Genomic DNA, 26,939 nt, shown 5'->3' on the forward strand with positions numbered 1-26,939 from the left:
TCACCCATTCCTCTAAACGACAGGGTTTTATTAACTGCACATTCGTTTGGTGTGCGCAAAATTAAAAATGGGCTCGTATTACAAAACGTTACACGCATCTTTCTTTTGTTTGACAACATGGAGCTCAACGTGATTAACAATGTGGCAGCTCATAGCAAGAAGAAAAGTAATTGTTTTTTCAATATACAACCCCCATAATAATTCAGAAATCAATATGCATCCTCGGAGAATTTCCCCAGCAGAGGTTTGGAGGAAGCAGGGTGGCCTGCCTTCATTTCCTTATGAATGTGAAGTTGTTGCAGCCCTGGCTAGCCTGCCTTTTTTTTTTTTTTTAATGTTTAACTATAACCACTGGGACTGGAATCGTAGCTTTTAGTGGCCTAGTATGAATATTAATAAGACACTGGGCCATGGAGTTCCTTGCTGATTTTGACAGTTTAAAGGATCAGTTAGTTAATTAGAAGATGACATGGCACATCGCATCCCTTGGCTCCGTCCTGCCTTCTGTCTCCTCTTTTCATTTTCTTTTTTGACATGTTAGATTACATCATTACTTGTAGTTTCACTTGTTAGCCACACCATGAAATGAGAATATTTTAAGCTGTAATTATTGTGATTTCTCTCCTCTGCTAAGAACATGAAACTCAAAGAAAGCATGCAGAAACTTGGAATTTCAAAGACTTAGGAATACATGCTTGGTGTAGTTTATAACCTTGTAACTACAGCCAATAAACAGAAAAAGATTTTAAGTAGCACAGGAAATTGTGTTGATCATCATAATGGCAACCAATCTAGTATTTTAGGTAGGCACCCGCATCCTCTGTGCTTTATTTGTGAGTTATTTAATGCTTTCATAGGCGTATTTCTCAGAAACCTAGAATCTCATCCCCCCAGCCATGAACTGATTGTGCCTCTAGACATGTACGTGCAATCCAGTACATTCATTGCATTGTACCCTCCTAAAAAAAGCATGAGTTTTCTATCATCATCACAGAACAGATAAAAATAATGTGAACAGAAAGCATGATAACATGCAGAAGCCCTCTCATTAGGGGGAACAACAAAGGATAACAAAGATGGAGAGTGGATAATAAATTTCATTGAAACATTTACTTATTTCTCAACTACACCTGATGCCCCAGAATAGACAAGCCACAACTCAAAGCATGAAAATGAAAAAAAAATAACCTCCAAAGCTGCAGTTGTACCATAAATCATTAAAACTTTCAAGTTTTGCATCCCAGTGTCGTACTGCAGTTAGCCATCAGGACAAAATTCGTAATAAGACTTTGGAAGAACCACAAGCACTTATTTTATGTATTACTAGATAATCTCATTACTTAATATTTGTCTTCTAACTTACATTCTGTCTGTAAAATTCTTGTCAATGACACTGGTCTACTTCTGCAGAGAAATGCAGAGAAACAAATGCGCATCTTACTCTCTCAGCAGGCTTGCCACTCTGCCAACAGGAGAGTCTGCAGGAAAACTGGAGTGCAGGTTTTCCATGGCGGAAAGCCTGCAGCTCTGGGGCTTCAGTGGAAACGACAAGATTAGTGGGTAAACGTGTCTTCCAGTAGGAGCGGCCATTTCTGGGTTATTATTGGTATTCGTCACTGTGTCTGACCGCCTGTGTACTTTCACTTTTATCAAACAATTAGATTTGTGTATTCATTTCAATGCTACTTAATCAATACTGGTTATCAGAATATGTATTTTGAGGGAAGAAACTTCAGAGGAAGTATGTACTAACTCTATACAGTTAACCAACACAATAAACTATGTGGGTAATTTATTTTTTTCATTAAGGCAAACACGTAACCTCCTATTGATTCACAGAGCTTCACAGAAATACAGCACTAATAACAGGTGGAAATTGCTTCCATTGCCACTGAAGATAAAGCTAGGTAACGTTACCTGTAGAAGGAACAAAGGTGGGAGTTGTGTGCCCTCCAACAGCAGACTTTACTCGTCGAACTAGAATGCCTTGTTCAAGGTGAATCGAGTTAGGCATGAAAAGTGTCTTCCTTGCATCAGAGAAGAGATTAACGACTTGGAGTGTCTTTTACCAAATCAACGTTATTGCAATAGTATTGATCTCGTAATGAAACAAGGAATGAACCATCATCACTGCAATTTCATAGGGTGGTGAGATTATATTGTAAAGAGGATAAATAGAACCCAAATATAGCGCTACATTTTTGGTGTATTTCATGCACTGAACAATAGAGAACACTGCACTAGAGCACTCAATAGGACCTTAGCCACCTGTCTTCTTCCATAGTTTCACCTGGGAAAGCACAGGTGAAGCTTGCAGCACCAGCATCACCAGTCCCTGCGATCACAAACCAGTGGAGCCCCCATGTGCCTCTGTTACTCTCTTCTCCTACCCCAAACATCTGATCTATTTTGAATGTGGTTTTGCTGAAGCAGTGACCACGGCTGCTCCACGTGTGCAGTACCCAGCAGAGTCCTGTGATTGCTGCTGGCCCCTCTGTGTACCCACCCTGGAATTAATCACACAGACCCATTCTGGAGCTAATGCCAGTCTCCTGCAGTGGAAATGCATCTTTCCCAACTGTAAAGACGGAAAGAAACACTTACATTTCCTTTGTTCCTAAAAGCTTTAAATCCCGTTTCATTCCAGGTCTGCTTGTCTTCTGGGTCTTTTCTGCATAGGAGCTCGAGCTGCAAATTAGCAATCACATTCCTCATTGTCCACTGAACCTAGAAATGAACACAAAGGCAAACATATAAACAACTTTTTTCATTTTGACTGCCATTTACCATTAACACTTAATATTCACACATCTCCTTTTCATCAGATGGCTAATATAAAACCTAATGAACCATAGATGACAATCCTGTTTTGCTCTGTTGCAAATTAAGTGTGGAGCAGTAAAAACTGAGAAAAGTTAGTATCTTTTCAAATAGAAATGGCTTAAAATTTTTAATATGAACAAGTAGTTAAAATACAGAAGTGAAGACTGTGATCCTTAGCAGGTCTTGGCAGTTTCTGGCCATATATTATTAAGCATTATTCAGCTGACCCTAAGGGGAGTTCATCTGGAGACATTAAGGTCAAAGAGTAGAAGCACTTGGACACAGTCAAATGGATTTTACACCTTTGTATCTTTCTGACATTACTGTTTTGCTTCAGCAAACGGCCTAATATCAGATATATCCTACTGGGTACCTTTCTAAATCACTTCAATTTTCTTTGTCCCTAGGCTACAGTTATATGACCGGGATCCAAAGCTATCACAGAATATGATATACTATTTTACTTGCTCATTTGTATTAGAATGAACTTTATTAGCTTTTGGGCACGTGTCTATCAGTTTTCAAGATTAAGTATTATGTCAATAGTTTTTATGCAGCATTCAAGTACACTCAATCATTTTGCTTGCTCTAAGATTATTAAAAGTGTATTATTGCTTGTACAGAAAACATTTTTATTTTAAAATGAATCATCCTGCATAGCAGTCTGTGCTTACCAGTGCTATCCCTGTGAAGTGATATCTCACAGCAAAATCAAAATGGGGATAGATGTGCTGTAAGTAATTTTAGATTTGAGAGCATGAGAACCTTATAAACACAAGTCTATAACTAATGTTTGACTCCACACTTCTACACTCTCATTGTCCACTTTCTTCCTTTAAATATTCTTAATTCTCTATTTTATGTTCTTGTAACTGCTAACAATAACCACAGCACTTCTACCATGTAAAAACTGACAATTTATACAGGCTTAAATTTGTCATTCTTCTTAAATAGAAACTATCTAGTTGAATAGCCCGTAAAAAATTACAAAGACGAGCTTGGCTGTTCCAGTATCAACACCAGGAAACCAAAGATGCTTTTCTGCGAGGAAGCTGAGGTTTCAGCCAACATGAAAAGCTTTTAGAGCACAAATCCAGCCTATAATCAGATTTTCTCATTTCCTTGCCAGTCTTCCGTACTTTTGGGTTTGTGCTTGGTAGTGGCTGACTGCAAACGGGAAAATGGACGACGAGCACAGTGCGTTGGGGATTTGAGCTGAAGAACAACTCTTTAAAGTGTGGTCTGCCTCCAGGTCCCTCGCCGGGGCATTGCTAGGCTTGGAGTATCGCAGCTGGCAGACAGTGATTTCGGAGCTGGTTTATGATTAGGTGGAGTATTGACTCCCTCTTTGAGCCGTTCATTCTCTGTCCTCAGTAGCTGTTTCACCCGCCTCCATCTCCGTGCCATCACTGCCACTCCAGCACCTACACCCTCTGGTTCAGGGATCGCCTTTTGTCTTAATCCTAGACCAAGACCTCTGGGCACTGCTGTAATGCACACCCACAGAGGCAGCCCACGGGAGGAGGAGCTTTGTAATCCACAGGTCAGCCCTTGGCATCCTAATTCTCCTCATCAGAAGGTCTCAGTGGCATATTAAACAGTTATTTGCCCTATTCTGACCTCATCATTTCTGCTTCATGAAAGACTGAATTAACACAGTAGCATTCTCGTATCTACTGGCCTCACAGCACTTGCAGTGATGTTGCTCTAATATTCCTGTAATGTTACTGCCTCTCTCAAGTGGCATAAATTGAAGAGATACCAGACTCCTTAAGGAGCTTAGAGGACGGAACAGTTCCTTCAGTGGTTTAACAATAAGTATCATTTCATTTAAGTCACTTCTGAGAATTGGAGCTCTTTCAGAGATGCTAAGTGGAGCAAATAAGGATCTCAAGACTTCAGCATTAACTGATGGGAATAAAGCCAATGTTTTACATTTGCTTTCACATCCTCTCTTGTGGTATGTTTTAGTTTAAATATTTTGGCTCCAGTCTTGAAGCTTCCAATGCATAGGCAGATTGCTATGCCCATATGCAAAAAAAAAAAGTGAGATGAGGTCTTTTTGCTGTTATGTTTAGAGTATGTGTTTAATTGTAGTGCCTGCACAATGCCATAGAAAATCCTGGTTTGCTTTCACGTATTCAACAAAGGACTTTTTAGAAGAGTATTTTTAAAGTAGGTTCACGCTAATTAAACGTATTATTAAGAATCCAACACTTCACAGCTATCGGTGAACTGTGGTTTTGAAAATTTGCAAATAAACACAGGGAAACAGAACTCAATCTGAACACATTCTCAACAGCAAGGCACTCAAGCTTTAGTAGACATAACCCAATGGCTATAATTAAAAAGCATCCTAACACGCTTTGAAAAATTCCAGATACTTTCTTTAAAGTACAGTTGCGTGGCACAAAGAGTGTTCTTTCACACCACTCTATGTAATCAGAATCTGTACAGTTTCCTGACTTCTGTTTATATAACACACGAATGGCGAGAATTATTTATAAAGTCACAGCTGTTCTCTTTCCTAGCCTTTGTTTCTCACAAGTCTTAAACATTTGTAAAAACAAGAGAAGTCATTAAAGTATTGATACATGAAGCAAACATTTCCCCAGTCACACTGCTTGAATAGGAATCATTTGTTTAAACAGAACTTGCTAAGTATACGTACAGAAATACAACGTTAAATAGTTACTACATGGTAGGAAAGCCAACGTGCACTTAAAGAAACAAAACAAACAGTGCCAAGCCGTCACTAATGGGGCAGTCAGCCGCTCAAACGTGAGGAACCCCCAGAACCAAGTGCAGCGGTTTGGTGTTTGCCCGATCTGTGAGGTAGCTATGTGCCATCTGCTCCTCGCACAAAGGGCGTGAGTTTATTCTTGCTGGTGGGAACTGCTGTCTGAGAGCCAGCACTTGGCAGCACGAGTCCGTACCCTGGAAAGCTGGCAGAGCACGCTTTTTAGCCTTTGAGCTCCCTCATAATGTTCGCCCCCAGGGTGCAGGTCCCTCATGAGTGCTTTATTTCCCTCTTTATTCTGATTCACCGTCCCGTGCAGACAGGCAGGACACCTCCAGCACGTTGGTCTCCTGTGGATTCCCCTTACCTGCCAACACCTGACAGGCTTAATTGTAAAATAAATCAAGCGTTTAAGTAGCAAAATTTATCCTAGGCTTGTAGTTACGAGCTAAGAAGCTGTACGTTGCAACTAAGACAAATACGAAAAGCAAAACCAGCCTGTGGTTTCTGGCAGAATTCCCTCCTTGCTGGCACCCACCGTCTGTCCGGGACACCCAGCTTCCCGGAGACGAAAGCAGCACCCTGCCCTTCGTGGTGGCCCACGCAGTCTGGCTGCTTTCCACCTTCTGTTCCTTGGGAATTAGCTTTTGGACACAAAAGCAAACGTCTGATAGCTGGAGTCAGGTATCTTGGTAAAAGGGATTTTGCAGACCTGGTCACATGTAATCAGTCAGGGAGCAGATAATCTAGATAAATGCTAGTGAAAGCTCTTGCTGGCACCGTGTGTATCCAAAGGCTGTTTGCTATTGTTCCGAGTCAGCTGGCTCCTGACTTCCCATTGAGTCTGGATTGCTCAGATTCAGCTGGGACCACCATAATATTCACACTACACATGATGTAAGCCGCCCACTACATGTACATTTTGTTCAGCTCATGATCTGGCACACTGGTGAGACCATGCATGACACACTGGTAACGCAGATGACACATCCCGCACCGAGCTGCCTTGTCTGGACAAACCAAAGGAAGCCAGTTGACCTCCACCACGCACAGCACGTGTTGACAAGGGTTCCTGTAACACGCTGGGCTTCCCTGCGCACGTATGTTAGAAATCAAGTGTAAGCACACAATTAACATCCACCCCATCCCAGGCGGCTCAAGTGGCTCGTTCTGGCTGTCTGGCCCTGCAGCGAGGAGCCCTGAGAAGATCTCTTTGTTCTTGATGTCGGTCCTCAAACCTCACAAAGAGCAATTAGGAAATGCAACTGCAGCGCTGGGGCTTCATCAGACCTTCAAGCATCACCAACCAACCTCGCTGAAATCTCGTAAGAATTAAATTGAGAATTTGTAGCAACATTTTACTCAAAACATGCAAACTGCAAAACCCTAAAAGCTGACCAAATTTAGCAGATTTCACAGATTTCACACAAATCATAGAACCATAGAATGGTTTGGGTTGGAGGGGACCTTAAAGACCATCTAGTTCCAGCTCCTCTGCCGTGGTCAGGGACACCATCCTGAAAATCATCCAGTGCCAAACTTCAAATTTCTGTTTCAAATTATGTTGATACTAAAATCTTCTCAAAGAAAACATCCAGAATTTCTTAACGTGCAAACAATGTATTTTTTGTGTGTAATCTTGGAAATGACTGAAACGCTTCGGCTGAAGTGTACCATTAAAAGCAAAAATCAGCCTTGGGCAATGCCCAGAACCCAAGTTTGCAGCCCAAACGTTGAAAGTTTGTCAAAGTACTGTAAAAATTAGCCTATATTAACCTGAGGCAGCGCTACTATTTCTGCCTACAAGATGAATAGAGAAATATGAACTAGATTTCAAAAATGGAAAACATCTCCGTTGAGATGAGCGCTGGCCTGACTGCCAGGCCAGCTTATTTCCCAGAGCAACAGTGCAACAAAGCCAGCTGCACTGTTGAGCCACACTGTTTGCTGCTGAGCAACTTCCTAAGCTTTGTTAGCTAAAGAATCTGAAACATCGCATTTATGGGATTGTTCCATTCTTACCTCAAAACAAGTCTTCTGCTGAACTCCCTCTCCTGGCCTGATGTACGGATTATCTTTTTGAATCAGCTGACACCTTATCTCATGTCGTCTATCATGTTACTATATGAAAATAACAGAGGTGCATTTCCGTTGGAACTGTAAATGGAATATCCTGCATGTTTCTGTTTTATTTCTCATCAGATCCAGCTGCATGCTATTTCTAAAAATATTCCTGACTGAACCCAGCCACCTGAACTGAACTACAATGTTTAAACAGCATTTAAGAAGAAAGTTAATTGCATTAAAAAAAAAATCATAGGCAACATTTTTTAAAGTTTTGCCTTAAGTTGCTTAATCAAATTACATAACCAAAAAATATCTAATCAAAGCCATAAACTTTTTTTACTATTTCAGTACAGCCTTTTTCTTCTTAACTCAGTTATCATCATCATCTTTTCTGCTTTTAGGGAACACTCGTTTCCTTCCACAAGATCTTTCCAGTTGTTTGAGACCCACAGCCTCTGGCTGTCAACCAACTTTGGAAAAGCCCATAGTATGTAGTTAAATAGAAGCGTATCTAGCCAGGGATATCCTGAATCTTTCTTCAGCTCAGAGGGCCAGCAGCAAGATGCAGGCTACCTCTGCCTTGCTCTAATCTTTCAAGTTCTACTACCTTGCCAGGGAAGCGTCACAGTCACAACGCAAGGGTGGAGTCCCTGTCTGCTTTCAGATGTTTGGCAGGGATCTGAAGAGGTCTCCTTTCTTTTTTTTCCTGTAGGTAGGTCAATTTTGCTACCAAAACACAGTCTCAGAGTTAAGGAACCCCTTCTTGTCACAGTCTCTATTTCTTAAAGTTTAACACTAAAACATATAGACAGCATGAATTGCATTTCAGTAGCTGCTCGTTTTAATGCACGTTGAGTCGGTACAATTGTAGCAATAGCTGGGCATCCTGCAAGATATCTACAGCAAGATACTGATGTACAGAGCTTGGGCATAAAAGCTGCAGATGATCCTTGCACAACGTTTCCATTGTCATCCACAGAAAGGTGCTAAGCCAATAGTCAGACACCAGTGAGATAACCACAACATCGGAATTACGCCCTTGGTCTTGTTCCTAGCTATTTTGTCATCTTCTCTTCTTTCAGCAGAATGAATTTAAATGAGGGTTATAAAAATGCACACCACCTGAATGCTTAAACAATTGGAAAAAGTATGCTCAATCCAAACTCGCACCACAAGGTAGTGTTTCGCGCAGCCTGGAAAACATCCATAAAGCTTATGATTTATGAGTACTTTTCTAGTTCATTGGGCAGTTCACTGCTGTTTTATCCTTTGCATCTGTGGCACAGGTTCAGTGTTGGTCTCAAATACTTAATAGTCATAAATGCTATACTTATTTGATTGCATATCTTTTTATAATCTAGCAAAGTTTCTATTTTTAATATAGCAAATACTATACAAACCTGTCATTTACACTCTTCAAATACAATGAGAGTCAGTAGCATAGATGGCCATTTTTCAATTGGTATAAATATTAATCCAAAGCTGATCTAGAAATATTAATCCAAGGCACTCTTTTTTTTTTTTTTTCCTAAATCCACGTACATTCACATATCTCTCTTGCCTTGTAGCCAGGTCCTAAGGCTGCATATAGGCTTTCAGGGGTAGAGATGGCCTGAGTTGTTTGATAAATGCATAGTTTAGTCACCTCCTGCTATAACACTGAGGGTCTCAGATGCCCCTGCAGTACAAGATGAAAATAAACACTGCGAAGCATATTCAGCTTTGCCACAGCCACTGCTGAGTTTTGTACCATCACACTCCTTTTCCTTGTGACTCACATTCAAACTGTACTTCTAGCCTGCTTAAATATGTTAGGAATTATCCTGAGGGACCGTAGTAAAATGTAGTCATGTTTATTTGTAATTGCTACAAAACGGTTTACAAAATTGTTAGTGTCTTTTATTACGCCTGCTACTGGAGCACTTGCCTGTTAATTAGAGAAATTTCAGCTGTCATAGCTGGCAATTATAGCTTCTGTATCACTGCCTGCTATGAATAGTCAATGAGAGCTGGTTAATATGCATGAGCAGCAGTATATAGCGTGTGCACTGGAGCACAGTGCCGCAGCCGGAGCAGCACGGCAGAGGGAGTGCTGTGTGCTGCCGGGCACGGAGGGACGGAGGGCGAGCAAAGAGAAGGGCACCCTTGTTGTGCAGCACCCTGCGCCACACCACTGCCAACTGTTCGGGTCCGGCCGGCTCCCCCAGGGCTTTCCAAGGATATCTGCATGCATGCTTGGCACCAGAGATTTCTGTGGCTGCTCTGGTGAATAAGGAAGGTTATTTCTGCCACTTACTTAAACATGGGATGCAGTCTGTGCACTCTACAGAAGCAAGAAGAACAGTACAAGTTACTGTATGAAGTTTGTCAGGTAAAGAATTAGATTTAATTTCTAAAAGCAAATGTTCTCTTGTAGGCTTGTGACCACTATTAGAAACAGAGAAAATGGAATACCAAAAAATTGCTGATACAGGTGGAAATGAAAGGGGGGTTGCCTTATTTGATATGTGTATGATAATGATTATGTTTGTCTGATGCACTTTCTCACTCACGCTTGCAGAACATCACATATTTAAATGCATGCTATCATACCTCAAACTTTTTACAAAACTTTACATGACAAAATAGGACTCTTGTTCATTTCTCCAGTATGTAGTAGGTAAAATTTCTTGACAAGGATCATGGCTTGGTCACACACTCTTTGAACAGTCAGGAAAAACATGCGAGGAAGGTTTTGTATCTGTTTACAAGTACATACAGACACTTCTTTCTGTGCAATGCTTGCATTCAGTGCTCACTCTGGTCTTTAAGTGCCTGTTCTGCCAGTATAAGTTTATGTGTAGTTGTAGTTTTTGCAGCTCCGTGTGTAGAAATACCAGCTAACAGACTGTTAGAATTGACAGCAGATCAAAACTACTACTCTACAGATCTTTATATGTCAAATTATTCATATTCAGCATGCACTAAGTTTTGTGAAAATGTGATAACACACTAACTTCTATTACAAAAATGTTGTTTCCTACGTTTTTGTTTTTCTTTCTGTCTATATTATCTCCCTCTCTAAAATGTCTTATGCTGTCCCATCTGAAGTACGATGTGGACCAAAACAGCATGAGGGTACCATGCAAAGTGATGGCCGGGTGTTTAAGGATGTGCTTCTGCTGACCTCCTGAAATAATCACAGGCAGAAAGCTTAAGGTTATCCTCTGAAAACGTGGAGTCAGTTGTCTGTACAAACACCCCAGGCCAATAGAAACTACCCAGATCCCTCAAGCTGTACTTCACCACCCTGCTGTTCCTAAGGCAGTTTAGAGTAAGTGACAACGACCCCAGCCCGGCCGGTTGACGTTTCCCAGCGTGTCGTGTTCGCGCTCGCCGGCAGAGGGAATTGCTCAGCAGTGCAGGGGAGGAACAGGAATCCTGCGGTCCGCGCTGCCTGACCACCTGCATCTGATCCCAGAGACTGACACCGCTGGCAACAAAGGGAATAAAATATGCGGTTTGTATGTTATGCTAGCAGGGAAGTGATTAAATTTTAAACACATAGTTTGGATCTAATTCTTGCTCGCACACCCAAAGGACGCTGATGCTTTGTGGAAGAAAAAAAACTTGTGAGAGCAAATGGGAAGACATGTTTACTGTCATTTCTGTTTATACTAACTCACTTCCACTTGCTAAGCTGCTGTGCATGTGATGGTGGGAAGAATTTGAGACAGGCAATCAGATTTCTCGGATGCTGTTCTGTACTGAGAACTAGTTTCAGACGCTGCTGGTGCCAGGTAGTGTTTGTGTGAATCCCCTGCTCAGATCAAGCCGTGGCTGTGGTGACAGCGACTTGTCCCCCAAGGTCGCCAAGTTTTCACGCAGCCTGGGTTTGAAGACTATCAGTGAATCCCATTCGGAAGTGCAACAACCAGAACAAACAGAGACAGCGACAAATTAGGAATATTTGGATCATTTAGGAAGCGGGCATGTTTTCTGTTGTGAAATGAAAGCGGCAGAGAATCTTTGCAAGTCACTGACATCTCGTAACAGATGCAGGACAACATTCTTTAAATACACGCCCTTAAAATCAGTCACAGGAACAGTCCCACTGATATCTGAGATGACTGAACTCTCCGGCACTGCCTGCAGGTGCGGATCTCTGGCAGTAGTTTGGATTTAGAGATCAACCTGCAGAGTGCTTCAGCACCGCGTGGAGCACAGCACCAGGGATTAACTTTAAGCGTGGAAGTCCTTTGGGGAAACATGGCTGGAATACTTGAAGCTTCCACAGAAGTGAGAGGTGCACATAATCCTATAAAACTGGGATTTCTAACATAGTAAAACCTGAATTATTTAAGACTATAATCCCTGATTATTCCAGAATATGAATTATCCTGCAAAATTATTTTAACAGGGTACTACTTTGATTTCTCTGCTTCACAAGATAGGTGGGAGGGAATTCTATTGCTTAGGGAGTACATCCAGATAATTACATGTCACTATAACTACAAAAACACATCCTCATGTAACCTACACATAAGAGCACTCATCTAAAATTTAACGGTGAGGGAGATGAATAATCATTTTTGTTTAAAATAACAGCATATAAAAGTTTCAAAATATGGTAGTAGTAACAAATACCTCTTACAGTGGTTTTATTTTGTATCATCCATGTAACGCTAATATCATGTGATAAGATGACACTGCCATTTCTGAGAAAACTAAAAGAAGCTTTTTCGAAGTCCGAGTTAGACAAAATTTGCCTAACTTAGATGTAGGAAATACTGAGCATTGTTACAAATAAATCCCCTTAGCCTTATTTTTTAAAAAGTTCATGACTCTGAGGTGTAGGAATTCAGAAAACACTTGCAAGAATTAATAATAGTACATAACTGCACTTTCTCTATTAGGCCGAGAGCTTTAGTGTGGCTGGGAAATTAATGCTTCAATAAATCACAATTCCAGAAGGTCCGGTACGTCTGGCTCCGTAAGTCCTCATAACAGAGAGCACAAAGAGGATCAAATATGCCAGGGCTCAGGCTTTATCCCTTCCTCATCCATAGATAATTCAAAGAGATCCTCTTCATTAAGGGCTTTGGCACATTGCCTACAATTTCTTTTTGGGCTGCTGTGAGCTTAATGATGCGGAACAATGGTCTTCCCTCTTGTTGAACACATACCTTATTGTACCTTTAATCACATAATAAAAACCAAATTAAGACACCTCGTCATTAATGCCTATTGTAGCTCTGCATATCAATGCTTTGTGTTACAAATGCAAAGGGGACCATGGCAGCTTGAAATCTTTCACTCTAAGCCCATGTTCTCATGATAGGAAGATATCCTAAAAACAACCCATCAAAACTGGCACTTCCAGTTAAGAAATCATGCAAGAAGTGAGTATGGAGACTAACCCTTTCCTCCAGGCTGTCCCTCCAGAATAAGGGAAGAAACACTGGCAGGAAACAAGCTCATGTTGCCACTGCCCTGGCTTCAGATGATCCAAGGTCAGAAGATTTGTGCCTCCGCAATTGTTGAGCTGGCACCTTTCCGAAATACTAAAGTTCGTGTATAAATAAACAGTTGATGTAATGACCTTTCAGTGTTTTAGTAACTTGAAAGTCCCGTTACACGCTCTTGGCTTGGCACCTCTCCGAGACAAGCAAAACTGACAGCGTTAGTGAAAACAATAGTGAGCAAGTTGGATTTGTCCTTTAAACTCGGTAAGATACCATGAGGCCAAGGCTCCGTAAGCACCAGGGTCAGCATGCAAATTGCTGTGCTAATGAGAGGATGGCAGCGACGAGGTACGAACCCACACTGCATTTCACTGGCAACTTTCAGCAGGGTCACTTGTGAGCAGACCATTCCTTCAGCAGAGCTCACACACAAACCAGTTGTCATGGGCTGAACACAGATACAGTTCCCTTTGCCGTTAGAATTCCATTCATGTGTTTAGACTTGCAAAACTTCAGACTAATCACTCATTAAGAAAGCCTGATTCTAGGAAACGATCTAACTAGACTTAAACCTACTGAGCAATGACGTTACCCTAAATCAGGGCCAAAATGAAGCTTGCCAAAATAAACATTGAGCTCAAAAAAACCTTCTGATCAAAACTGTAAGATTTGGGAAACAAAAATAATTGCTTCTGTACATATGCTTTTCACACCTTCAAATTTAATTGGGAAGCCAGAGAATTAGTTGTTTTACATTTCAGTAGTTTTCCATGTTAAGACCAAACTGGTTATGCCCATTCTAGTAAACTGGTCTGTTTGAAATACACTGTGTGGCTTACAAATACTCTGTATGTACAGCCTGTGCTGCAGCTGAAATTAAGAATAGTGTTGAAGTTATATTCTGTCACTTCACTGCCATTAAACTTGACCTCAATAACAGTTGTGAACCTATCACACTTACTTCAAAGTAGGCATGTGTTTGCTTAAACAAGATGTTAATTCCATGGGCTTTGTTCTAGACAGGGTTTTCTACTGCTGAATTAGTTCAGCTGCAGAAAAACTCTGCTTGACAGACTGGAGACTCATAATCTTCAGAAAACTGCCCTTTAACGATTGTGGCGCCTGTCTGTGGCTCAGAAGTCCCCTTTCTTAATTAGACATTTACCAGAAACTGGCAATTGAAATTTTCCTCTTCACTTGACGATGAATAATGCAGTGCCTCTGCTAGGATTTCTCTGGAAGATACTCTTTATTGCATGTTAGAGGCGTATTTTAGTCATTAAAGGAACATAAACAAGATGCAATATGAAATAAACAAAATGTCTAATGGTCACCTGTGATATAAAAGGATAATTTGATCTACTGTGCACATGAAATGCGTTACTGCTTCTTAATCTTCTTAGAATCTACCATGCCTTTCTTCTTTACATTGAGCAGATAAAATGCTTAACCATAGCATAGATTTATTTGGGTTTTTTTTAAGTGATAAATGATTGAAAGGATGAGTTTTGTAATGCTTTACACTTATACATCTGTTTAATGCTATGAAGCAGGTGGCAGGAAGTCTCAAGGGAGAAGGCACTAGGGACAGTCACTCTGTGCTTTACTGTCACATGTCAGACACGGGCTGGGAAAAAGGAAACATATGGAGTAATGAAAAAGTGCAGATTAATAAATGTGTTCTGCTGTGTTCATTAAGAACGAAACAAAAGGTTGGGTTTCACTTTCACTAGGACAGGACAACTACATGTATTCGTGCATCGGGATTGTTCCCTTCAGAGACTCGGTGGGTAAATGTAAGCAGATCCAGCTAGCCATCCTGAACCTGGTAACCAGTTAAGGATTTGACAGGAGGGTGGCAGAATAAATAGTATAAAATATGCATAAACAAGACTGAAATATTCACTGCTTTAGGCAGTCACTAGTGAAGGAAGCCTGCCTATTAATATAGTATATCTTGAGGCGAAAAGCTAGAGGCCACCATCTAAAAGAAAAATGGTAAGCATCACCAAGAGTTTTCTTACTTGTGGCAATCCTGTGCTAATTCTGGACATAGACATGTTGCAGGTGATTGGACAGACTTGTCCACTGGCACAGGACCTGGGCACTTCATGTCATTTCTAATGGCTGAAATGTCTTATGGCTTTACGCTGAGGCATCACTTTTGCTGCGTTCAGTAGCACTCCACTTCTCAGACACTACTGTCAGACTCCTTGGGAACACTTGAGACATAAAATGCTTCACAGAACAAAGAATTGTACAATCAGACTAAAACTGTATTTGCTTTATGTGTTTTTGTGGATCATGGGCATTTACACTAAGACAGTTGGCTCCTACAGCATCATTTTGAGAAAGTGAACATTCGTACTTTAAAAGATCACAGCTGGTAAGAAAGTCTTTTTACATTTGGCAGAGTTGCCTGCAGAGTGCAACAGAAGCTCTTGTACCTGACCTGACAGTATCTGTGTAACTGCCATCAATTTTAGCCAAAAAAAAAAAAAAAAAAAAAGAAGTTTTTACTATCAGTAGCACAGTATGAAACTTTTAGGCTGTGGTCGAGCAGCATGGACTGGAAGGGGAGAGTGAGACAGTGGTGGAACATCTCCCTACACGACACCTTTTGAGGTCTGTGTTTTTCTGTCAAAAACACCGTTCAGCTGCTTGAGACAGATGGACCAAGATGACAAAGCCTACTCTGCAGGTACCAGGTAGCTACTGGAGGAGTAAGCCCTCTTATTAACAAACTCTCTTGGATCTGTGACTGCTGCTGGCTTCCCAGATAGCAGCATTGGGAGTTTTTTCTGTCTTTTCTTGGCAAGAGCTTCAACAACCCTCTTCAACACAGATTACCTTCAGAGCTATCCACAATTGCTCTTTCCCTGTCTTACATCACTGAGACATCTCCCTTCTGAGGAAAGGCTGAGGGAGCTGGGTCTCTTTAGCTTGAAGAAGAGGAGACTGAGGGGGGACCTCATTAATGTTTATAAATATGGAAAGGGTGACTGTCATGAGGATGGAGCCAGGCTCTTCTCACTGGCATCCAATGATAGGACAAGGGGAAATGGATATAAGCTGGAACATAGGAGGTTCCGCTTAAACATGAGGAAGAACTTCTTCCCAGTAAGGGGAACAGAACACTGGAACAGGCTGCCCAGAGAGGTTGTGGAGTCTCCTCCTCTGGAGATGTTCCAAACCCGCCTGGACGCATTCTTGTGTGATGTGATCTAGGAGGTCCTGCTCAGACAGGGGGATTGGACTAGATGATCCTTTGAGGTCCCTTCCAAACTCTAACATTCTGTGATTCTGTGATTTGTGGAAGAAGGGAGGGGAGTGGGAGAACGGACTCAAAAACTACAATGAGCAACAGTGTAGGAACAGGAATGTCATGAGTTAGAATGGTCTTAAACACGGTGTTTTGGAGATCAGTGTCCAGGTTTCAGTTGTGGTATGCTCTCAGGTGACCTCAGGTAGATCACTAACTTGTTTTGTGTTTCATCTTCTCATCTGTATGGTACTCCTCTTGTCTTTTTGCTTGGAGCAGGCTCTCCAGAGGAGGCCCTGCCTTTTGTTCTGTGTTTGCATAGTCTGATACGCTACTAAAATAATAGTTGTGTTATTTTAAGGCCTGGTCTCTACACCAACTTGTACTACTTCGATTTTAATTGAGGTCTGGCGTAAATATTGCTAGACTGTCACGTGTTTGAGCTGGAAGGGCATAGCAGGGTAAAGCTCCCTCCAAGTCTGTCTTACTCTTAACACTATTCTTAAAGCACCCTTGCATGCCACTGTTGGAGAAAGGTGACTGGTCTATCGCAACTTTTGGCCTGATCCAGTTTCTTCTGTCACTCCAGTTCAGCTTATATCCATGCAACGTTACACCCTCAACTAATCAGATTATCTTTTTATGCTATTTGCTATCATTGTGTATTATACTTGTCATCACATGACATGTATGAAACATCATCAGTGTTCATCACCAACACATCACCAACACCTGCGCGTTGCAGTTACGTTGTGCTAGAATCATAACAGGAGAGACAACCTGGGACGTCAGTGAGTTCGACTCCTGCCCGCACTGGGACGCCTTGTTACAGGATTGTGTCTTCTAAAAGTAAATCTAGAAACGCACGGCTTTTTTAAAAAGTAAATTCTCGTTCATAACAAAGTTGTAACTTGCTGTACATAGCCATAGTTTTTGCCCCTTGGGAAGAGCATCTCGATGTAACGTTGCCGCCGAAGCACCCCGCGGTGCCACCCGGGAGGCGCAGCGCTACACGTGGGCAACGGGAGGATGCGAGAAAGTGGGTAATTGCATTTTCTGAATTCTTGTCATTAGTAATCCATGATTGTTTATGGCTGTCATGTACCTCACTCAGAAATATAATTGACTGGCTCCCTCTGGGTCACGCTACTGAAACAGCAGAAAGTCATTAAAAAGGGGGGGCCTGTAAACTTCTGTGTTTTCTATGGACCAGGATTATTAAGCCATGAAAAGATACACAAAAGATCACCTTTTTTCTGCTGACAAAATACTTCCGATATCAAGTCATTTAACATGATAAATGCATATTTCAGGAAAAAAGGCTCCAAGTAAACTTTGCTTGTAGAGGAGGTACAAGAGTCTCGGAAGCCTCTGCATTACTCCAAATCTGTTTTCACTGAGGTAACGGATAAAATTCCCCTGTGGCTTTATTTAAGTTGGGATACATACAAGCAGAGCCTGAGAATCCAACCCAAAGTAGGCACGTTTTAGTATGCTGTGTACAGTACTGGTGCTGTATTGTTACGTAAATGTGCTAATTACTAGCAGAATAAAAATTCCTTTATTTCAAGAGTCTTTCTCCCAAGATTTTCCATTTGGAAGGTAAGTTTAGAGAACAAATGTATTCTGTACTCTTAAGTAAAGAATTTTTCTTTGGTCTTAACTATTTTGTCATGGATGGCTCACAAGGCAGAAGGGAAATGCACACACATGGAAACAGTCTATTACTAAACAATATAATTCTGGTTTTTTGAAAAAGAGAGAGACTGTCCATATGAGGGAAATAAAAGAGGGATTAGATGGAGCTGCAAGAATTAACCTATATTTTGAACCTTCTTTCTCCAATTCCTGAGGAAAAGGGGGGTTAGAAAATAGGCTTTTTGCTGCTCCATTTTCTATAAAAATCTTTAAAGTTCTCCTGCTTTTTCTTAATATGCAGACTTCTTAAGAATTGCTAAAGAAGTGAATCAGACCATAAAGAGCGTTTTAAATGGAGCACAGACGTCTGTAGTCTAACAGAACTAGCATTTTTATAGTGCACTTCCCAAGGATTTGCATGAATTTCTACAAAGAAAAGCTGCTTACTCATTCTTAAGCAAAAAAGTTTTTCTCTGTGACATTTGTGAAGCACAGAAGAACCAACAAGCCGCACAATGCATACAAATGTTTATCATTCATGACATTAAGCCCATATAAATCAGTCTAACTTGATGGATGGAAAAATAATTTTCTTTTACAGAAACCTTTTTAGTTTCTGTTGTATAGCACCAACATCCAGCAAACAACATTACACACTATTTAAGCAAAAATAAAAATACAAAATAATTATAACTACACACAATAAACTTTTATGCACAGGGATTTTCTGGCTTTCTCAGCCTTTCAGTTAACTACTTCTGCCAATGTCCAGACTTACTCATCTGTATCTGTACTGTTTCAAGTGATGTTGGCACAGGCTTGAACACAGAACTCCTCACCTGCAGTCATTGCAGATCTCCTTCTAGCACAGCCCTGTCCTGTTGCCCTTGCATCACCTCTCCAGGTCTGCAGGACTCCCAGGGGCTGGTGTGTGTGCACCTCCTGTCTTGTGACTGCAAGAGGGAAACTGGGAATCAGTCTGAGGAGTGGGGTTTTTGTGTAAATAACTCAAGTGTGTAAATTCTGCTATCACAGGAAAAGAGAAAGGCAAATACTGGGTTTTCCATAAGCATTGTACCAGAAGGAAAATAAATAAGAATTGGTGGTAACCAGGAGGAAGTTTTGTCTATGTAAACAAGTGGCGCATTTCGATATATCTGAAAGCCCCCAATTTATGTCTGTCATCAACGAAGCAGCAATTAATTACTCACTCTGCAAAATAAAACGTGTAAATAGCTTACCTTGCTAAATAGTCACATGGCAGCTACCAATAAAACAGCATTTATGTAAAGCACAACTGTGTACTATCCTACCAAAATAACTTCCTCATTCCTCAAACAAAAATAAGAATGTGTTTTCTAGTAAAAAAGTACAATTCTCTCATGTCAGTCGTGGCTGCAAGTCCCAGTACTTGCACAGGAGGTCCAGCCTCCCCTCACAGTGTGAGGCTGGTGGGCTCCCAGCCTCCAAACTTCAGGAAGATTTGGCCTGAAGTTATCATCTAAAGAGTGGCAGTTGGCTCAGGAGTTGCTGGAGGACACTGAACCTCTTAGTAGAATAATTGTAAAGTAGGAGCACATACATATGGTATAAAACAATGTGAGAAAATCTGTCTTCACAAAAGGTATTTCACTGTGACATATATCCAGAATTAACAGAGGAAGGAGGAGATTTCAGCAGGAGGGATGCCAAACGCCTCGCACAGCTCTGACAGAGAGAGAAGCTGCTGCACACCTAATACCTTGCACACTTGCAGCACCATAAAATAACATGGAAAGCCATGTCTTAGCTAGATAGTGCAAATTCTTCACAAGCCTGAAGAGACTGAAGTTTTTTTCCTCTTTTTCTTCCTTTTTGATGCACCCATCACTGATTGGTTTGTTCTCCCCCTCCAGCAGCCATCCCATACTCTTACATTAAGCATCCAACATTAGATGATTCAGGTTCATACTATGTTGCAGCTGACGAACTACTTAGTACGTAGTTACCCAAGCAAGAGGAATTTGAAAACAGACTCAAGAATGCACTTGGGTCTTACCAAGACTACACCCACCACATCCTACTGCCCATTTTTACTTTTAGCTCCAAGGTAGCACTCAAACTTTTCCAGCCTTTTTCATGTCTCTTAGAAGTTCAATCTTGAAGTACAGTTACATAATATTTGTTGCTTTCACATCTCCTAACTGTCACAGGCTGTTCTTCAGCAGTTTCACCTGATGTTTAAGGTTCAACAACGTAGATTTTAGGTAGCATGCTCTCTGCAGACTACTTTTGTGCCAAAGAATGTAATATACAGTCTATACTATAAATTACCATACTATAAATACTGTTCTATTTTATATTCATTACATAATTTATATTTCTTTTTAAAAATCAAGCATCCCTTCCTTATTTACTGTATGGTCTTAATTCAGAGTGTTTATCTCTGCCTCATGCAGTTGCTAAGCCTACTATCTGGCTCCACCACAAATTTCATCAAGGTCCATTCAGTTCACTTTAACTACATCCACTTCAGTTTAACTACAGCTTTCTCCATATTCAATATATCTCCAATGCAAAGAAGGTCCAAAAGCTGAGCATTTCAACATTTCAGACAAGTTAATTTATCCATCTTTTTTGTGATGAAAGATCCCATTGTCTCTGTCACATGGCATGTGAGGTTCTTAAGAAATTATGCATATTTGTAGGTTTTGGCAGTCCTCTGAAGCATTCATATGCATGGATTTTTTTTTTTCTTCTGTGTTATTTCAGATGTAACTATTTATAAGGAAGAATTTCACTGGGCACAATTCAACAGCATTAGGAATAAAATCTATGATTATAGAGCCACCTTTTTTTAAAACAGTGAAAATGTACAGATATATTTATTGGCTTTTAAGTACTGAAAAGAATTGTTAGTCAATTGTGACACACGATTTCCAGAAAAAACCTAAACATCTTAATCGATTTGCTGAAGTTTCAGAAGGACTGAGGAGTAGCCACAAGTGCTAATTCTATATGGATACCAGAAATCAGGCCACTCAGATCATCTCAGTATATTTTTCTTCTGCATCATTTTTGTGCTGCTAAAAATAAAATACCAATACCTGCTACTTCTTTAGACAAAGAAAGCAATTTAGCTCTGTTATACGTTATCAGTTTGCATTATCCAATTATTGTAGCATTCCCATCCCCATGTCCCTACAACAGAAAGTTATATTATTGATGTGCTGGGAGAGGAAATAGTAAAACAAAGTAAATACGACCTATTCACTGCTTAGTATTTACTACATAATGTGGCAGTTACCACAGGTTTTTAGGGGCTGGGTTCAGACAGTGTAATTTCCCTGCTGTAAGTCACTGTAAAGTGTATTTTTGCATTATTGCATATTGTTCCATCATTCCACATTCAAAATCTCAATGGTTAACAGTGATAACTCTGGGCAGCCCATTAACTCTACTTGGTTAGTGCCGTACTTCACACACCTAGTAGGTCAGCAGTCCAGCGTTGGTCAGCACTGCCGATCCAAAGAGAAACCTGCTGAAAGGATTCCACCCAGTTTGAGTTCGGGAATCGGTTTCTTGCAAGAGATCCACAGACTGACCCTGAAACCATTCGTCGTGTGAATGGCTACAGTCCGGAGAATTGTTTGCCTAATGATGTCAATGCTGCCATATCTTATAGAATTATTAACTTTTACAGACAAAATGCCCATCCATAATTTAGCAGTGCATTAAGAAACCCATAATAATACCAGTACAGTGAGTTATGCTTTCGTTTTACTGCAATCATTGCCATATTATCCAACCCATGATATAAAATTGTATATACAACAAATAACAAATCCCTTTTAGAGTTATTTATTTACCATGCTCTGCAGAACCCTAGTATCCTGAAACGTCCAAGCGGAGATTGTTGACTACAAACACACAATGAAATGCCCAGTTCTGACCTGGAGCCAGCAGTACAAGATGAAAGGTCCCAGCAGAGCAGCCCTGAGGCCATTACTTACAGTACTTTCGGCGTCCCTGCCCCCAGGTTTTCGCTGCCCCTCTGCTGGGGCTCTCCCTGCAGCACACGAGGCAGAACAAGATGAGCATGCATCTAGTTCACTGTCCAGTACCTACAGTTAAGCCACTGATGAATTTGTGAAAACCCACCTGGAGCAGTTCTGCCACGGCTGCTGCTGCCAGAGGGGGAACTCAGCCTACAAAATCCTGAGTCTCAACCAAAAGCCGAATGCCAGAAAGTCAGGAACCTTTCTCCAGAAGGTCCTCTTTGCAGGAGGAGAGGTTTTAGATGAAAATTTAGCTGGCTTTTCTCCCAAATTCTAAGATCTGGTCTCACGTCCTTCTGCCTTGCTATACAGCACTTCTCTTTTTTCTTGCACTCTCAGCTTGTAGAAAACACAGTCGGGATACTATTTGGAAGTAATTCCTGTAGCAAGAATTCATTATACAGTCCAACTACCGCCTGTTCTCTGCATGGTATCAGCCTGAAGTTATGATTCTATGATAACAATTACGTATGAAAGCACAAAGAGGATGCCAGTCCACGGATTTGCAGAAATAAAGTGTCCTAAGGAGCCTAAACTAAAATGCAGGCCTGTACTAAACTGTCTGTAATCCAAGTTCATTACAATATTGGGGAACAAACTGGAAAGTTAGCCTTTGCCCAACTTACCAGGTTTTAGCACACAGATGTAGAAAGCAGCTCACATGAAAAGCTTCCTGCTCAGAAGTTATTCTGAGCACATTTCTGAAAAACATACTTGCTGCAATTTAGATTATTTTATTTTGATTGCTTGTTGGATTTAGTTGAACAAAAAAAAAATTAGGATGCACACAGTAAAACCGGCAACATTTAATTTGCAGCAACTAATAAAACTCAAACCATAATCAGCATTTCCTTTTTCCAGAGAAAACATTACACTGAACTTAATTTTACAGCTGTACAAATTGTTTTAAAGTAATCTGCTCAATTGGGCGAGTTAATGATATTTACTTTGACCAGGCCAAACTTTACATGCTAGGCATTACTGCGAGCAGTTGTGTTCAACACCGTGTTTCTGCAATGTAAATGTAACGCTGACACCTTCCCCTCTCAGCTGGCTTAACACAAAACCTGGTGTCATCGCCTCCCAAAGACAAACCAAAGATGACAGCGTAAAAAGTGTTCCGTGCACAAGGAAATTCAGCAGAAATTTAGCCTTTTCAATCTGTTCTGTGCTCGAGTTAACTCTCTTTAGTATCACCCAGCTTTTTGCTGTGGGCAGTACAGAATCCCAGAATCCCAGAATGTCCGGGATTGGAAGGGACTTCAAAGGATCATCTAGTCCAATCCCCCTGCTGGAGCAGGACCACCTAGATCAGATCACACAAGAACGTGTCCAGGTGGGTTTGGAACATCTCCAGAGAAGGAGACTCCACAAACTCTCTGGGCAGCCTGTTCCAGTGTTCTGTTCCCCTTACTGGGAAGAAGTTCTGCCTCATGTTTAAGCGGAACCTCCTGTGTTCCAGCTTATATCCATTTCCCCTTGTCCTATCATGGGATGCCAGTGAGAAGAGCCTGGCTCCATCCTCATGACAGTCACCCTTTCCATATTTATAAACATTAATGAGGTCCTCCCTCAGTCTCCTCTTCTCCAAGCTAAAGAGACCCAGCTCCCTCAGCCTTTCCTCAGAAGGGAGATGCTCCACTCCCTCCATCATCTTTGTGGCCCTGCGCTGGACTCTCTCCAGCAGTTCCCTGTCCTTCTTGAACCGAGGGGCCCAGACTGGACACAATACATTTAGTACGGGCTAAATTCAGTTACTGCGCTGAGTAATGTTACTCGTTCTGTCGCCCCACTGACTTTAATGGGACCAAACACGGCAAAGCACAGTGTGAACCCAGTGCAATCTGGTACCAGTAGAGGCAGCAGAATCTGGATATATATTTTAGAGTTTTCAATCACATTCAAGAAGCTAAGGTGGCAGAGTCACCACATTAGTGTACATTTCTGACGCGTACGAAATTGATTAAATGACAAAGTAGTAGCCACCACAAATACCTGAGGCTGGACACTTACTGCATCTACGTCCAGTCAAGGCAATTCAGTGTTTTTATGCCTTGGAAAAAATATGCTACGCTTCCGTGTCCTTCCATGCAGAAGGCAACAGTTTCCACTGTGCAACTTGCACTGATCACAGCCACAAGTGAGTAGCTGTCCGACTGGAAAGAGTGCGATGTAGGACATCATTCATAAAGAAAATATATACACAAAGTATACTTCTTGATGAGGACTGCCACAATAGGGGCCCTCACTGTCAGTGCTGGCAGCACCTTCAAATCTCAAATTGCAGTTTATTCCTACACATCAGCCAACACTTGTCCCAGTCCAAAGAACACGGTAACAATTACATGATAGCTTGATGCTTTAGGATGGTAATTCCAGTATACAGCTTTCACAACTAAATTGCTCTGGGCAGCTTCTCTTTAATTGTTTCTTTTCATGTGTATTAAAATGCCAACAGTTTGCAGGTTAAAAGAAGATAAAAACCTTACTGGCGTTACCAGTGGTTCCCACTATTCCTGGAACACAGTTTTTTGCATATGAGCCCATCGAGCTTTCAGATTTGCAGATGTTTCAACAAACAGGCCAAATTTCAAAAGAAATCTCCATGTTAGGCTGGAAGCAGCAGGAAGTGGGCACACATTCAGTCTTTTCACCATGGTTGCCTTTTTTCAGTTCATTCCTAACTGTTCATTGTGTTTAGCTCCCTTAAAATTACAATCCATACAGTCAGAGACACACAGAAACATTAAAATTTCTCGTGAACCAAAACTTAAAATGAGAATTATGGTTTTGCAGCTTTATAAAAATTCTGACAAAAATGACCTCGTCTCTTTCACAGCCCCTGGGCTAGACTTAGATACTTATGGAAGAATTCAGTAGAAACCATGTGAGGAAGAAAGCTAAGCATGAGTGAAATGCAAAGCCACAGTGGCTTGGAAGTGCTCAAGACGTCTCTCTGGATCAGGAAGGACACCTCTGCTTGCTAAAGATTTGCAACTCTGTAATAGAACTGAATTTCACTTTTGCTGCTGTGAAAAGAAGCTTCACCACTCCCTTGAGATAGGAGGGATCTGTGTTCAAATTCTCTTCTCACGTGCCCACCTTCCATGGCCTGGCATGTCTCGTTTTGGGAATTCTTGGTGGGGTCTCTCAGTCATGTTTAGTAAAGGTGTTCTGTTATGTGTAAGTATTCACTCAACCAGGAGATAATGGCTGTGAGATCTGGGGATGGGAAGTGGCCAAACTACAGAGACACACACACACACAAAAAAAGTCCATTATTGTTTTTTCCTTATTATTTCTATTCACTATCCCAGTATGATGTCTATGCCCATCCCTAAAATGCAGGATGGGTACCACTATCATGTTTTATCTGAAAAACTGTTCATCAGACACAAATACACAGTTATGTAAGGTCAGATATTGTTCCAGTAGTTCTGTTCAGCAAAAAGGTTAAAAGATTAAAAACCAAACAAAAAATAGGAAAATTACAGGAGAATCAATAACTTGTTCCGTTTGAACAAGGGCTGAGGGATTTCTAATCTGCAAGAAACAAATGAGATGCTGGTTTGTACTTTAGCTTAAAGAGTGAGCCCAGTAAAATCTGTCAAAATAAAAAGCAGAGCACAGCGTTTGTAAAGCTACTGCAGTGAAAGGGGAAATAAGAGATGCATAACATTGGATAAATAATTCCTAGCACTTGCTGTATATCCCTTTAGATGGAAGCTGAGACTTTTAAATTAACAGCCAAACCCAATGAAGATACCCTCCAGTTTCTGACTGTTTCTCTCACTGCTTTGCTTGCTCTCTTCCCACAGGTCAATGGGAAGGACTTATCTAAAGCAACGCATGAGCAGGCAGTGGAAGCATTCAAAACAGCCAAGGAGCCCATAGTGGTGCAGGTCCTGAGAAGGACTCCACGCACCAAGGTCTTCACTCCTCCTCACGAGTCTCAGCTGGTAGATGTGGGCACACAGACAGATATCACCTTCGAACACATCATGGCTCTAAGCAAGATGGGCTCACCTACTCCCCCCGTCTCTGTGCTAGACCCATACCTCCTGCCTGAAGAGTAAGTAACAGTTTGTGAAGCCCTTGGAAATCCTTGCGTTCCTTAACACAGCATGGTAGAAGTAGTTCACAAACTCACCTTTACTTGCTGGTAAACGTGTGCTCCCAGAAGTAGCCAGGATTCATATGCCACTGAGCCATAACCCAAAACATTTTCATTTTTTCTACACATTATCAAGCCATTACTCACATGAGTAATGCCACTGAGTCACAACATGGCCTCGTAAAGTTCATTTTTTGCTGGCATTTGATGGATAAAATTATTGCTTCTTGTAATTCCTCTCACTGCCTCTTTGGGTTGCTTATGTTTTAACTTTATTTTTTATGGCTCCCATAAATTGTGTAATGCTAAGAGCTGCTACATTCTGTTCCAGTGTATTAATTACTTTATTATAACCCTGCAGCAATGTTGCTCAAATAAATTATTTTCTAGGACTAAAATTACTTACCAGTGCTGTCATGGATGTTTTAGAATCAAATTTTAATTATTGTTAATGGTAGTTTGATGCTTTTGTACTTACAAATAAAAATGACAATTATCTGCTGGCACACACCCCCCGCCCTCACACGCCGTTCAAGAGGAAAACGGCTCCCCAAGGAACCCCTGCAAATTGCCTGTCATCTTGCCATGCATCTCCACAAGGGAAAAAGTCATAGAAAAGATTCCAACCGTCTCAGTTGCTGTGTGTGGCAGACCATGATCTGGTCAGCCCACAGCAGTACTGGTTTTGAGATGATCCTGTACAGTATGCACGTGCCCTGGCCATGCGGTACAGTAGCTCAGGAAGGGGAACCCCACAGAGAGCCTGAGCTGTGAACATCATCACACACACTCATCCCACCACGCCTCTCCGGAC

General features: G+C 41.2%; 1 protein-coding gene across 4 annotated transcripts in view; it reads left to right on the forward strand.

The window, feature by feature from the left end:
- Positions 1-26,939, forward strand: part of PDZRN3 (PDZ domain containing ring finger 3) — a 145,069-nt gene that overhangs the window by 102,440 nt on the left and 15,690 nt on the right. Inside the window, exons 1-3 of one of the 4 annotated variants that reach the window (XM_009993092.2) lie at positions 9,933-10,001; positions 25,830-26,083; positions 26,438-26,449. In XM_009993092.2, the coding sequence (XP_009991394.2) occupies positions 9,933-10,001; positions 25,830-26,083; positions 26,438-26,449 (335 nt within the window). Of the gene's footprint in view, positions 1-9,932; positions 10,002-25,784; positions 26,084-26,437; positions 26,450-26,939 lie in introns of those variants that run through there. The other 3 variants (XM_086618969.1, XM_086618968.1, XM_086618967.1) reach the window with 3 other exon arrangements.

Source organism: Tauraco erythrolophus, chromosome 12 (assembly GCF_009769465.1).
Source record: "Tauraco erythrolophus isolate bTauEry1 chromosome 12, bTauEry1.pri, whole genome shotgun sequence".
Taxonomy (NCBI): Eukaryota; Metazoa; Chordata; class Aves; order Musophagiformes; family Musophagidae; genus Tauraco; species Tauraco erythrolophus.